The sequence below is a fragment of the Vulpes lagopus genome, chromosome 2, assembly GCF_018345385.1.
Source record: "Vulpes lagopus strain Blue_001 chromosome 2, ASM1834538v1, whole genome shotgun sequence".
NCBI classification, from domain to species: Eukaryota; Metazoa; Chordata; class Mammalia; order Carnivora; family Canidae; genus Vulpes; species Vulpes lagopus.
The window spans coordinates 173,896,923-173,910,826 of NC_054825.1; the positions used below are offsets into that span (position 1 = coordinate 173,896,923).

A 13,904-nucleotide genomic window follows, 5' to 3' on the forward strand; every position below is an offset into this window, starting at 1 on the left:
GTCCCGCTGGACACAGGCCTTGTGATCATAAGTTTTATTAGACTTAGGAGGGCAAGATCATCAATAGTTCCTCAAATTAAAAAAAAAAAGAAAAAAAAAAAAGTACAAAAGGTACATACAAAACGTGAGATCAGACGATTAAACTCTCCCGACTCAGGGCCAAGTTCTGCGAGGGAGGAAGAAGAGGGGTGTGAGCGGGGCCGACTGGACGGGGTCCAGGAAGGGTCTTCGTAGGGCGGGGAAGGAGGGGGCACTCACCTTCTTAAGCCTCCGCTCCCGTGAGGCCTGGGAGTCCGTCTCCGAGTAAGGGGGGGGCGCCGGGGGGTAGTAGGCCTCCTCCTCCTCTTCCTCCCTGTAAGCTCTCCTCCTCTCGGCTGGCCCCTTTTTCCTCAAAGCCTCCTCCAGTAGCCGCCCATCGTACTGGGGGTCCCCAGACCTGGAGCCATCCTCCCGAGAGTCCCGGGAGCGGTGGTTGCGGGACCTAGGGTCGGCATGAGGGCGGTCTCTAGGCCTGAAGTCATCGTAGTGGGGATCCCGGGGGTGTGGAAACTCCCTTGGGCCATCTTGATCGTAGAGGTCATCTCGGCTTCGGCTTCTGGGACGACCGTAGGCTTGACCTCTCCTCCCCCGACTTGGGGGAGACCGCCTCCCCGATTCAGCAGAGCTCGGCCGGGTGAGGTCATCCAGCGCATCCACAGATCGGGCCCGGGGCCGCGCGGCCCCCCAGCCACTCCCTGGCCGCTCTGTGGGGGGCTCTTGCTCCCACCGTCTGGGACTCCGGGGGGAGTGGCGGTCCCATTCCTCGTCCCGGATTGGGGTAAGGGCAGGACCTCGGGGCGGCCGGGATCTCCAGTCGTCCTCATGGAGGGAGGTGACTTCACTCATAGCTGTAGGGAAGGGGGGTGTCACTGACTGCGAGGTCAGGAACGCCAAGGCCCAGCACTGTCACCCACTTGGTCATACGCTTTCAAGGGGGCCCTAGACTTCACATTTTTAAAGTGCTGACGTGCAGGGTGCTGTACACCTCTCACTGTGGCTGTGGTAGGGAAGGAGGTTCTATGTCCAGGATTTGCAGCAAGTGTACGTGGGGCAGGTGTCAGGGAGACGTGCTCCTCCCTCCCCACTCAGGAACCCCTCCAACTGCAAGGCTCACACTCACCCCGCTCTACACGGCCATTGGGGGCGCCAGGTCGGGAGGGATCAAAGTTGGCCAGCTCTTTCTCCATGTAGTATAGGACCCGCATGGAGTCATCCTGCTGGCTGGCCTGAATCCTGTAGCCACTGCGGACTTCTAAGGACAGGAGTTGGAGGAGGTGATCAGTGTAGGAGAACAGCTGCTGACCCAGCCCCCTCCCGTAAAGACTCGTCCAACCTTGTTAACAACTGGTTCTCACCAGAGGTCACGCTGCTGTCTGTGTCACGAAGCAGGGGTACCTGGGAGCTGTGGCCGCCAACTGAGGGAGATTGACCGAACCGTGAGTGGCTGTGCCCCCGAAACAAAGCTCTCCATACCCAGCCCCCAGTCCCCTTCCTTCAGCCCCAGACCCCTTAGTACCCAAATGCCCAGCCTACCCCTGCCCCAGCCACTCCTGGTTCCACCAGGCCTCACCTGAGCTATTCCTGTCGAAGTCTCCAGGGTACCCATTGTAGAGAGGCCCCATGGGAATCATGGCTGGCGGGGGCGGGGTCTTGGCAGGGGAGAGGTGAGCGTAGGTGCTGGGGGCGTATATGCTTGGGACGCCTGAAGTGGCAGCTTTGCCAGCTGCATACACTGGAGAGGACACACGTTATGAGAAGGCAGGGAGCCATGCTGCCCTCTGCTGTGTTAGAGGGTCTGGAGGGACCCGTGCCCGAGCCTTCTTTCCAACCCCCAGGTGTGGGGCTTCCCCGGACGCTTAGACTGGTTTCCACAGAGTTCCCAAGATTCAGGACATCAGCTTCACTGAACCCACACCTCCTGTGCTTCCTCACACAGGTTTTGGGGCAGGGGGTGCACGCTGGCAGCCACAGCTCCAATCTGGCTAGCTAATATGTTTGACTGTGTATGATGGTTTGCCAACATTGGATGAGGTTTTACATACAACCCCAGCTCTGTAGCCACCTTATCAGGAGATGGGGCCACCCCAGGCCTGGGTTCTTACAGAGCAGTTGGGGGGCAAAGATGCCCCTTTAGATAAAGCCCATGTGCTGGACCCACTAGCCGGATTCAAGTGTTCCCTTTGGCAGGTAAGTAAGCCACCATTCCAGAAAATGCATCATCTGTGAGGAATCCCAAGCTTACTCCCTTATGGCTGCTGGGTTCTCCAGGCCCAGACGCAATGGGAATCATTCTGAGGCAGAAGCGTGGGAGCCTCAGAGTTCACTTGCCTCGGCCAAGCAGCAAAGTACCTCAGCAAAGTACCTCTAGTGTTTCCAGCCCGAGGGCCACACCCGCTCCCACCCTGGCCTGGTTCAAGGCCAGATAGCTCAAGGGCAAATCCTCCTTGCTGCCTTCCTCCCCAGGCAAGAGGCGGGGTTCAGGCGGCTGCTCTGGTGTCAGAGTCCCTGGGAAGCTGACAGGGCAGTGGGGGACTCAGGAAGCCCCCTCCTCGGATTCAGTTTGGAAGCAGAAGGCTCAGCGCTCAGCAGCCCCAGGAGAAGCCCCTCAGTAGCTCAGGGGACCTGGCACTTCATAACCAACCGCAGGAGTTGCTGTTCCTGGCAGGCTCGGCAGGGTTGTGGCCCCGGCAAAAGGAACAGGGTCTCTGCAGTGAGTTAACGACTCCCCTGTTGGAGGTATCAGGGTCTCAGGATGAAGGAACGTGGCCTTGGGACAGACATTTGCCATCCTGGCCCTGACCTTCGTGAGTGGGGTAACTACAAACTTGGTTGCGGCCCCCAGAGCTGGGGGTGTCCCTCCTCACCTGTGATGGGGACTAACAGCCACCGCCTGAGCAGGAAGCCCTCAGCTAAAAATGACAAGAGAAACAGGACGGCCAGCAGAGCCTCCAGAGAGCAGCAACTTTGAGGAACCAGGTTACCCAGTGCTGAGTTCACAGTCATAAAATTAGCCAGTGTGGACCGAGCGGCAGCCCTGTGCAGGGCGCCCACACAGTCTTCCCTGGATGCTCACGCCTCATGGGAACCTTGCAAAGGAGACCGTCTCAGGGAGCGAGTGAGTGGCATCTGAGATCACCCAGTGGCTGTGGCAGGCCTGAGATTTGCTTCCTGGCCCTCGGTCACCACCGTGCTGACAGCAACACGTCTGGCAGCTAGCGGGTGAGGAACATTTCATGTAGGCTGAGCCCCGTGCCAGGTGCCAGACAGTGGGGAGGCCACTCATCAGGCTTCCAAGCAGGTAACCCAGCCAGCCAGGCCTCACACCTCCACCTGCCTGAGCCACAACAACCTCACTGAGAGCTGCCATCCCCCAGAGGAGAAATGGGGCGGTGTGGCAAGAGGGAGACTCACTTGCTTCCTCTCTTCCCACTTCCCTATTGGGCTTGCTCCCTCCCCCTTCATCTCTGGTCCCACGTCTGTCCCCAGTGCCCCAGAGACCTACTGTGATGCGCTAGAGATGTCCTTAAGCATAGAATCTGTGTAACACCCAGAGTGCCTGCGTGCATGGGGTTTTTGTAATTGTGTACATTATATCAGTGCTGTAAATCCCCTTTGGTTTCTTACCTTTTTCATTTAAAATTTTATTTTTAAAGGGAGCTTTACTGGGGGACCTGGGTGGCTCAGTCGGTTAAGCATCTGCCTTTGGCTCAGGTCATGATCCCGGGGTCCTGGGATAGTGCCCCCCCATGCTGTTGGGTGGGGGTGGGGGGTGGGGGAGGGTTCCTGCTCAGCGGGGAACCTGCTTCTCCCTTTCCCTCTGCACATCTCGCCCCCTGCTGGTGCTTCCTCTCTCTCTTTCTCTCTCAAATTAATAAAATCGTTGAACAAGGAAAAAAAAAAACCTGTATTTTCCAGTGAATGATGTTTTGGACTATCTGAATTTTTTTCCCATGTGGATAAATTATGCTTTCAAAACAAACAACTGAAAATGAGTGAAAATTTAAGATAAATGAAAAGTTGAAGTATGTAAATGATCATCTAAAACAGCAGATGCTCCTTGGCCCGCCTTCTCCCAAATTGCTCACCTCACACCCTCCGGACGGATGGCACTGTCCTGGGAAGCAAGCAGATGGCTCCCTCCAACCCCTGAACCCAGGGGGAGGCCTGCGGGGGTGGGCATATGAGGGGCACTTACGGGCCTCGGGGCAGCAGCACTTCTCCGGGCAGCAGGGGCACCTGACATAGCAGCAGCAGGTGTGAGGGCAGCATTGACACCAGCAGATGCCCAGGAGGAGGAAGACGAGGAAGACAGCCAGGCAGACCACGACCACAAATAGCCAGTCTGCAGAGAGAGAAGGCCATGAGCAGGAGGCTGGGGAGGGAAGAGGGGAAGAGGGACACAGGCACAGTGGGGCAATGCAGAGTCGGGGCCGAGGGGGGGTGATGCCTACTGGGGAAGCTGCGATGCCTGCTGGATTCTCCAGCCCAATGCGGGGGGCACAGCAGCCGAGGGACGCCCACCCCCTCCGACCCAGGCCAGTCCTGAATTTAGGGAACCTGCACTGGGCTCATCTGGCAAAGCCGAAAACGAGAGGTGACCTGGCTGGAGCGAGAATAGGATGTAGCTTCAGAGGAGGGACAGAGAGCCAGCTGCCCAGATCCCACTCTCTAGAAGAACACTGCAGGCACCAGTCAACAGGAGCCCCCTGCCTACACCCCAGGCCCCTCCGCAGCCAGCCCAGCACACCCCCCCCCAAAATCCCAGGGCCAGGTCACTAGATGCCACAGAGCTGGAGTCAGGTAAGGTTAGTGGGGGTCCACAGGGAGCAATGTTTGGGTGGTGGAGAATACTTAGGAGCAGTAAACTGGGGGTTTGGGGGGGGACTCCACCCCGTACCTTCCATGGGCCCCGCCTGAAAACCAGGTAAGAGCTCGGCCACCCCCGAGGTCCTGCCTGGAGGGACAAAAGAGAGACAGATTATGCTGGCAAGAGCCAGCCCAGCCCGCCCCTACCCCGAAGCCAAGTTCAGGCTCATCAGGGTGAAGGTGTGTCCTGAAGCAGAGGGGCTGGTGGCCGAGGAGGGTCCTAGCACATGGTTCCTGCCCACCGCCCCCATGGATGCTATTTTCCAGAAGGCTTCCACATAATTTACCCACTCCCTCATCCCATGGGAAATTCTGTTGCCCCAGAGGGTTCCAGAACATACCCCACGGGTTCTGAAGGTTCAACCTCAAGAGTGGGCACCCATCTTTTCCACATACATGGGTCCTATCACCCCAAAGGGCTCCATCTCCTGTGACAGGGACAGTCCTGTTCCATCAGGCGGGGTAGGCACGGTGCCCTAGAGCCCATGAAAATGTTTTAATTTTATTTTAAAATCGGAAGGAAAAAAGAATAATACTGAACTATATAATAATTGTCTTTACAGCAACACAATCATAAACCATATGCCCGTGAGGGCGGAAGTGCCACTGGCCCATAAAAATCATAGTAGGACCCTGCGTCCCGGCCCATTTCACGCATTCTGTCCCCTGTACAGACCCCATCCATGGCCCAGCCGGTGCCTCCTCGAGGGCCACCAGCTGCTCTGTGCCCCACGAGGGTCCTACCGCCGGGGCACCCACACACCCCGCTCTGCATCAACAGGGCTCGCGCACTCGCTGCCACCTGCCCTCACGAGAAGGTTCTAGCATGCAGACCCACAGTGGGGTCCCGTCCGTGAGGCCAAGACTGCTTGCAGAGAACACCAAGCCGTTCCTGCCTTTCTCACACGCCTTCTCCCTCAGGTGTTCCAGAGGCTTCGTGGTGTGATGATGACCTCATCGCTCGGATGATAATGGACCGTGCGCTCACGGGCCTCGCGCTTTAACAATTTCCTGCTTTCAGTTTGTAACTAGCGTCAGGCAACCATAGACGTCGCCCACAAAAACTCAGACGGAAACTCTTCTGAGATCCTCAAGGGTTCTTTAAAATGTTAAGCAGGTCCTGATGCTACGTTTTGAGAAATGCTAGACTGTGTGTTCTAGCAACGGACACACGGAGTTCTCCGGGTCACTGCTGCATGCGCGGTCACCCAACGTGAGGTCTGTCGTGATCCGAGCGCCCTGGAGCATGCCCCCCGTCATGTGTGCTCATTCACACATGCGTTTCCTTGCATCATGCGTGCGATGATGGCAACATACAGCCCCGCAGCACCACACACACAGCACACGCCTCCCAAGGCCATAGGTGTTGGCTGCAACAGAGCATCCGGCTAATGGTGGCATCCCCTCGAGGCAGGGGGGCATCAGGGCCAGCGGGGGGCTGCTGGTGGGTACCCCACCCTGCCCTTGAGCATGTGGAGGCGGCCTCATCCTGAGCTTTGGGTGGCCCTGGGGATGTGGCAGGTGGGTCCAACCCCCACCCCCCCAGTTAGACAAACCATCTGCCCCCCTCACTGCCAATTAACTCTAAAAATGAGGGGATTAAAAAAAAAAAGAGAGACCGGGATGAGGTAGGGTCCCCAATTCTCTCCACTCTCAATTTGGCTCTGGCTTATCTGAAATGGGCGGGGGAGGGGTCCTTGCCTGGGGTGCAGGGCACAGAGAAGCCCCCGTGACTGGCGGTGCCATGAGTGGAGAGCAAAGCAGGCGACAGAGTCCAGAGAGCGAGCGGAAGGGCAGAGGGCAGACACACAGAAGTGGCTGAAGAAGGGGCCCTGGTCCCGGTTCCCGACCCCTTCCCAGGCCCTCAAGGCCCAACCCACTCACCCAGGACAATGAGCTCTGCGTAGGCCTCGTTGTTCCCCTGGAGGTCCTGGGCCGAGACCACGGAGCAGTAATACACGCCACTGTCCCCCCAACCGGTCTGGTCAAAGGTCAGGTCGGCATCTGCAACAGGAGAGGGGTGAGGACACCTCGGGAGAGGATCGGAGCCTCCCCACGAGCACAGCAGGAAGGAACGGGGCACGAGAGCGGGGCTGCCGACGGCCCGGGGAACATTACAGAATTTGTACCAAGGGTGTGCTACGTTTTAGGCTCTGCTGTAAACACTTAGTTGGCACAGGGTATTTCAACAAGTCTGTGAGGTGGGTCCTGTTACCTTTCCTGTTCTATAGATGAGAAACGAGGTCTGGCAAGGTTACCTAATCTGCCCCGTCCGAGTCATCAGTGGTGGAGCTGGATGGTCCGAGTCCAGAGCCTGGGCTGCAGTTACAGCCATCCTCTTACCTTTTCTCACGGCTAGGGTAACTCCCCGGACTCGAACCACCCCAGAACCTGGTGCTGACCCAGGGGCAAGGGGCCTGGGGGGGGGGCGAGGCAGAGATAAGTAGGCCAGATTCCAAAGATCAGGTGCCGCCCAGGCGTGAGAAAGAGTGGCTGTGATAGAGAGTTGAGGGCCGCCCCCAGTTCTGGAGTCGTGGGCCCCACATTCCAGGTCAGGCCCGGCGCTTGGGACGCTCAGGCTGGCAAGGAGCCTGTCAATTATGGCAGTAATGAAAGTCTTTCAGCACATCCGGTTTGCTCTCTACTCCTCAGGCCCTAATTAGTTAAAGCCCTTCAGTCATTCACTCACGTGGGTCAGGTGGGTGGAGGACCGCAGATGTGAATGGGCAGAGAGGAGCACCCCCAGAGCTCCCCAGCCGCTCTTGCTCCCTGGCTCCTGCCGACCTGCCCACCTCCTCGCCCCACGCACCCCCTGCCCTTCTCCGGGCCGACTCGGGGGATAGTAACCGTGTGCACCCCAGTCCGTTGCTGAGGGAATGAAAGAACTGGAGCCTTCTTCCTTCTTCAAAAGACCTCACGTCTATAGAAAAACCCTCCCGAGGTGCCTGGCTGGCTTCGTCAGTCAAGCGTCTGACTCCTGATTTCAGCTCCGGTTGTGATCTCAGGGTCATGAGATGGAGGGAGCCCTGTCTCCCTGCCTCGGGCTCCAGGCTCATCAGGGATTCTGCTTGGGATTCTCTCTCCCTCTGCCCCTCTCCCACACCCACCCTCTCTGGAAAAAAAAAAAAAAAAAGAGAGAGAGAGAGAGAGAAAGAAAGAAAAACCCTCCTATTGATGTCTTGGGCCTGTACTTCCAGGGCTCGTGCTACTCCCTCTGGCCGGCACTGGCTTCCCAGATGCTCACAGGGCTCGTTCCATCCTGCAAGCGTACCCCCCGCCTGCCCTGACTGCTCAACTGTTATCAGCCAGCTTAGGGGCTGACCCTCCATAACCCCACACCCAGGAGAATGCAGGCTCCATGCAAGCATAATCAGGCGTGTCCTGGCCACTGCTGGGCCCCCAATGCTTGACACGAGGCCTCGGCCAGGACCTGGAAATGAACCCCTTCCCTCTTCATGCCCCCCTTCCTTAGCTCTTATTGTCCATTCCAGCATTCCGGACACATGGCTAAACTCAAACAGGCACTTGATACACTCATTCAATATTCAATACATAATTACCAAATGCACCCTATGTTCCTGGCAGTATCTGAGGCACCCGCTATCCTAGAGAACAGCAGTTCTCAAAGTCGGATCTGTGGACCTTGAGGTCCCCCCAGAATCTTTTCAGGGCATCCTTGAGGTCAAGGTTATTATCATAATACTACTAAGATGTCATGTGCCTTTTTCACCTAATCGCTCATGAGTATGCGGTGAAGTTTTTCAGAGGCTCCAGGGTTGTGCTGTCACAATAAACTGAATGTAGAAGCAGCTTTGAGAAACCCGCCTCTTCTACTATTCAAGCAGACTTGAAGGAGGCGTGCAAAAATATAAAGCTAAAGCAACACCATACTCTTCATTACCGTTTTTTGCTGTGTTTTGGAAAATACAGTTATTTCTTCATAAAAAGCACATTATGTATATTAACCTATAATGAGTTTGGTTACCGTCATGTTAAATATTTTTCAAACTTCCCTCAGTGTGCTGGTATAAAAACAAAGCTCTTTGAAGAATTTGAGAGTGAAAAAAAAAAAAAAAAAGAATTTGAGAGTGAAAAAGAAAAAGCTTAGAGGTCCGACAACCAACACTTTTGAGAACCACTGCCACAGACAGGAGATAGGACTCCCTGTGCTTCCGAGCTTAGATCCTAACTGGGAGAGAAAGACAAACAAACACATGTAAATAGGTCACATCAGATGGTGATAAGTGGTATGGAGAAAACTGATCAGGAAAAGCAGACAGAAAGTGCCAGAGTGGAGGTGGGAGTTGGGCAAATTTAAAAGGTGACCAGGGAAGCCCTTCAGGTAAGGTGACCTTCCGAGTAGTCGTGAAGGGGTGGAGGACACTCCACGGTCACATGTCTAGCCACCAATTATTGAGCTCTGTCTGCAGTGGGTCCCTTTCCACGTATTTGCTCACTGAAACCTCACAAAATGCCCAACTACGTGTTCCTAAATCTTCCTGATTCACCATAACACCCTGTCGGCCCATCAGTTTTCAATTTTTCCACCAATGTCCTTAAATCAGACTCTAACCACATCTCTCCAAAATCAGAGCTCAGGGGCAGGTTCCCTACCCAATGCTGAGGAGGTGGATGGGAATCCCGTGCTACTGCCAAAGTTCATAGGCCGGGAGTTGAAATCTGGGCTCCATTGGGCCGGATCCCAGCCTCAGTGTGTTTTGTTTGGCCCGCATAATGTTTTCAAAGCCCACAAAAAATATGGCCTTCCAGCTTCTTTTGATCAATTCTAAGGCCTGGGCCCACCCCCTTCCTGCAAGGCGCACCCTGTTCCCGGTCTATGTCTGGTCCTGACATCACTTGGGCTGGGCACTGGCTTCATTGTTTTAGGTGCCAGGAGATGCTGGGTCTTCAGCTGAGAACAGAAGTGGGGCCTTCTCCAAATTCCTGGGTTCCTTATATGTAGAAAGCAGAGGCAGCCCTCATCTCAGGGGTCCCATGGGCTCTTTTTAGCACTAATGGGTGGGAAGGGAGCCCCAGGCAGCCTGATGAGGTAGAAACAAGACTCCTATCCTGGGGCCCCAGGTCACCCAAAGCGGGGAGGAATGCAGGGGTAGCAGGAGCCACCCTGGGCTGATGGACACCGAGGGTGCACAGCGTTAGTTTATCTGGGACAACTTTCGGTTAAAACCCGGACAGCTGGTGCCCCCAGGAGCACCAAAAGGAGGTCCACTTTTCTCCATCCTCAAAGCTGGAGTGGAGGAAGCTCCTACGGCTCCCGGGTTTCCTGAGAGGACGCGCACACAATGGGTATTTACAAATTATGGCCTGTATCAAACACCCGAGCACGTCAAGGCAGCTTGAAACACCCAAACCCATGAGGCCTATGGAACACAGACAGTCTACCCCAGGAGAGCCTGAAGGTCACTCTCAGCAGAGGAGGCACAATTCCAGCTGGCCTTCAAGGACACTCTCGGTTTTGGGGTTATCCTGACCGGGCTGCTGGGTCATCGTGCCCAGTCCAGGCCAGAGCGGGTGCTGGGTAATGGGGAGGGGCCCGTACGGATTGAACCCCCAAGAAGCTCTCCCACCGCTGGAACAGCAGGATGCTTCAGGTTGGGCTGCTTAGGAAAATTCAAAGCAAGCAGATCCAGTCCCCCCTCCCGCAAACATCACTGAAAGGCTGGGTCCCTGGACACCTGCCTCTCATCCACAGTCCAGCAAAGACCCCTCCCTTCAACCCCTCTGTCCCCAAGCGCAGGATGAAGACTCTAATCCTCGTGTAAGACGGTAAGAGGGTAAATCCATTAAGTGAGTTGGTGTTTTCATCCCTTGCCCACTGCAGCCCGTCACCTTCCTCAAGGTGCTTTAGGGTCTGGTCCTTCTAAAACCACATTCACAAAAGATCTTAATGGTGGGCACCCGAGCCATTCCATTTAGCACATGGTCCTAGTTGGTTTCCTTTCCTCTTGCTCTTTATCTGCCTGTTTACTGCCTGTCTCACCCCACTAGAATGTCATCTCCTTGAGGGCAGGGACCACGGTTGTCCCAATCACCACGTACATCCCCAGCACAACAGCAGCACCGACACTTAGAAGACCCTCGATAACTACCAAAAGAATGAGTGAACGACTCCCCACCTCCCTCTTACTTAGTTCCAACAGGCACTTCCTATTAGCTGGCAGCATTACGGTTAAGTGCAAGACTTCAGAGGGCTGCCTGGGTTCCAATTCCAGCTCCAGCTCCTTCCTAGCTATGTGCCTAGACAGCCACTTGACCTCTCTGTGCCCCGGATGCTGGGAGTATAAAATGTGGTTGTGAGGACTGTATGGGAGAAAGTGTGCAAGGTGCCTGGCAAGTTATAGGCTTTATCTGTTAAAAGGTCTCATCCTGTCAGTTCACTCAAGTTACCTCCTTGGTGAGCCCTTTGCTGACCACTCTGGGGCAAGTACAGGGGTCACAAGCTTGGAGAGGAGACCCAAAGTGGCTCACTTAGCCCGTTAGAATCCCAGCCCTGTTACCAGCTTTGTAACCCTGCGCAAGTCGCTTTACCTCTCCGGACCTGCATAAAATGACAACAGATCACACAATCACTGTGTGGTCTAAATGAGTTCATCCACGTAAACCTGGATTAGAGCTTGGCACTTAGGAGGCCTCTGGAAGTTGTTATTTATATACGAGTTACTTACTGTTGCTGGAACTAGTATTATTATAGAACCCCCTGCTTCTCTTCTTTACCCTTTCATGTCCCAAGCACTTGATAGGATATGTTGTATCATCTCATTTGTCTCCCTCACCGGAATGCAAGCTCCCGGAGGGAAGGGTTTTGATGAATGTGTTTACTGCTGTATTCCCAGCTTCAAACGGTGCCTGTATATGTTAGGTGCTCGATGAATCTTTGTTGTTAAACAAAGTCTAGATGGCTGGACAAACGGGTGGATGGAAGGAGGGATCCCTCCCCCTTCATCAATCCTTTCAGACACTGGTGCTCAAGAGCTTCGAAGTGGGAACGCCAGGTTGGACACAAGGGAGTCACCGCCACCATCACCACCACCACCACCCAAGCGAGCCCAGCCCCATCCCCTGCCCCGCCCGACATACTTCCTGTGATGGTGATCCTCCGGCCCTGGTAGTAGTCTCCCAGGGTCACGGCATTGCCCTGCTTGGTGGCCACGACCCGGACCGTGCGCATGCTGTCCTGGCACTCCACATACGGGTTGTAGCCGGGGTTACCGGCTGCCAGCTGGGCATTCAGCTGGTTGTCAGCACTGGCTGGGGAGAAGGCATCGGCGATACGGTCGCGGCAGAAAGACTTGTACTTCCAGATCACGATGGGTGCCGTAGGGGTTGTGGTCAATTGGTAGGTGCAGGGCAGGGTCACCGGCTGGAATAGGATCACCACGTGGTAGGGGTCTGACACAGTCACCTGGATGGCGCTGGCAGGGGCTGAGGGCGAGAGGAATGTTAGCCGGGCCTCTGTGAGCTCAGGGAGGTACTTCATTCAGCAGGAATGTGCAACACCACTTGTCACCAGTTTGACATTTAAAAGTATAATGGTTTTACAGAGCGCCTAGCACACATTGTTTCTTAATCCCTGGGACCGGTAGGTTCCGATAATCATGCCCATTTTATAGACCCATGGGGCTAACGTGGCAAATACAAGGTTGCACAGCCAGATTTCTTGGAACATCCTGTTCATCCCTCTTTCCAGAGCGTGGCCTCTGAACCACCCCAGCTCCCTCTTCCCTTAGCCATCCCCTCATGGAAAAGGCCACCACTGTGGCCTGTACAGGAAAGCGCACATGACCACCACAAAGCCGCACTCAAGGCCCTCCTGCAGAAAACCACCGCTAAAGGTTCCAAGTTATGCAGAGGTTTTGGGAGGAAGGGGGAGATTGTGGAGTTTTTCTATTCAACTATTTTGCCATGGAGTAGGTAAAGCCCCCATGGTGTCTCCATCAGCCTCCCACCTCGCCCTGCCCAAAGCCAATTCACATAAACACAACAAAAGTGCTTGGGGAAAGCTAAAGTCCCCTCCACACCCGCACCCAAACAAACGCCCCATCCAGCTGAAAGCTTGCCAGCAGAAGGTGATTTCACACCGAGTCCACACGTCCATCCCACCAGACCCTTAAGAGGACACTTGGGAACACTGGTTAGGACTGGAGTCCCCAGTCCTACACCCGCTCCAGGCCTGGGCACTGTTTCTTGACCTCCCTCTCCAGGAAGCGTCGGATCCAGCCCTCCTGCGTCCGCTCCCCGTTACCCCAAGACTTAGAAACCTTAAGGTGCGCCCAAGTCCCCACCCTGGCCCTTCCCAGCGATCGCGGGCGGGGTGGGGGGTCCTCCGTCCCTACACCACAAAGAGTCCCATTCTCCTTGCCGCTCCAGGGCTCGCGGTCCGGGGAGTTTCACTTCCTGCTGTCTCCGAGCAAGGGCGGGGGAGCGCTCCCCGGCTCCAAGGAGCAACTCCTCTCGCTCCGGCGCCCAGAGATTTCCCGAGACCCTCGGGATCAGCAGATCCCGGCCTCGGCTCGCCCCCTCCCCCAGCCCTCCTGCGCGCTCGGCGGTGGGGACTCTCCATCCATCGCCCTCCACGGTGCCCTCCCGCCGCCCCTCCGCTCTCCCTACCTGCGCACAAGGTGCTGAGGAAGAGGCACCCGAAGACGACCGCGCCCCAGCCCCGAGAGGCCGGCCGGGGGCCCACCCCCCCGGGGAGCCCGCGGGCCACTGGCGCCATCGCGGCCGTCTGGGCGCGCCCTGCCCGCGCGTCCCCTACTTGGTACCGAGAGGGTCGGGGGCGCGGCGCGCACCAAGGCGGGCAGGGGTGCAGTCTCCTCCCCTTCCCGCCTCCGCTCCGTGGCCCCACTCGAAGCCCACTCTGCCCCGTCCCAGGACTTTAAAGGGCGGAAATAACGTGGACGAGGAGCACGGCTCCAGCTTTCGGGGAGAAACTTGCCGGACCCGCGGTGGCTCCCCGAGCCTCTCCACCCCCGCGCACT

General features: G+C 56.2%; 1 protein-coding gene across 2 annotated transcripts; it reads right to left on the bottom strand.

Moving 5' to 3' along the window:
- Positions 1-5: 5 nt before the first annotated feature.
- Positions 6-13,904, bottom strand: LSR (lipolysis stimulated lipoprotein receptor). 2 transcript variants are annotated; one of them, XM_041742795.1, is made up of 10 exons: positions 13,534-13,904; positions 12,004-12,348; positions 6,790-6,909; positions 4,937-4,993; positions 4,235-4,381; positions 1,610-1,771; positions 1,395-1,454; positions 1,160-1,291; positions 259-887; positions 23-166 (listed from the first exon to the last, which is right to left on the bottom strand). In XM_041742795.1, exons 1-10 carry the CDS (start codon positions 13,640-13,642, stop codon positions 131-133), a joined length of 1,797 nt encoding a protein of 598 aa, XP_041598729.1. In that variant the 5' UTR covers positions 13,643-13,904; the 3' UTR covers positions 23-130. The 2 variants fall into 2 exon arrangements, with proteins under 2 accessions (XP_041598730.1, XP_041598729.1); XM_041742796.1 differs by lacking the exon at positions 4,937-4,993 and having other exon boundaries at positions 6-166; positions 13,534-13,901.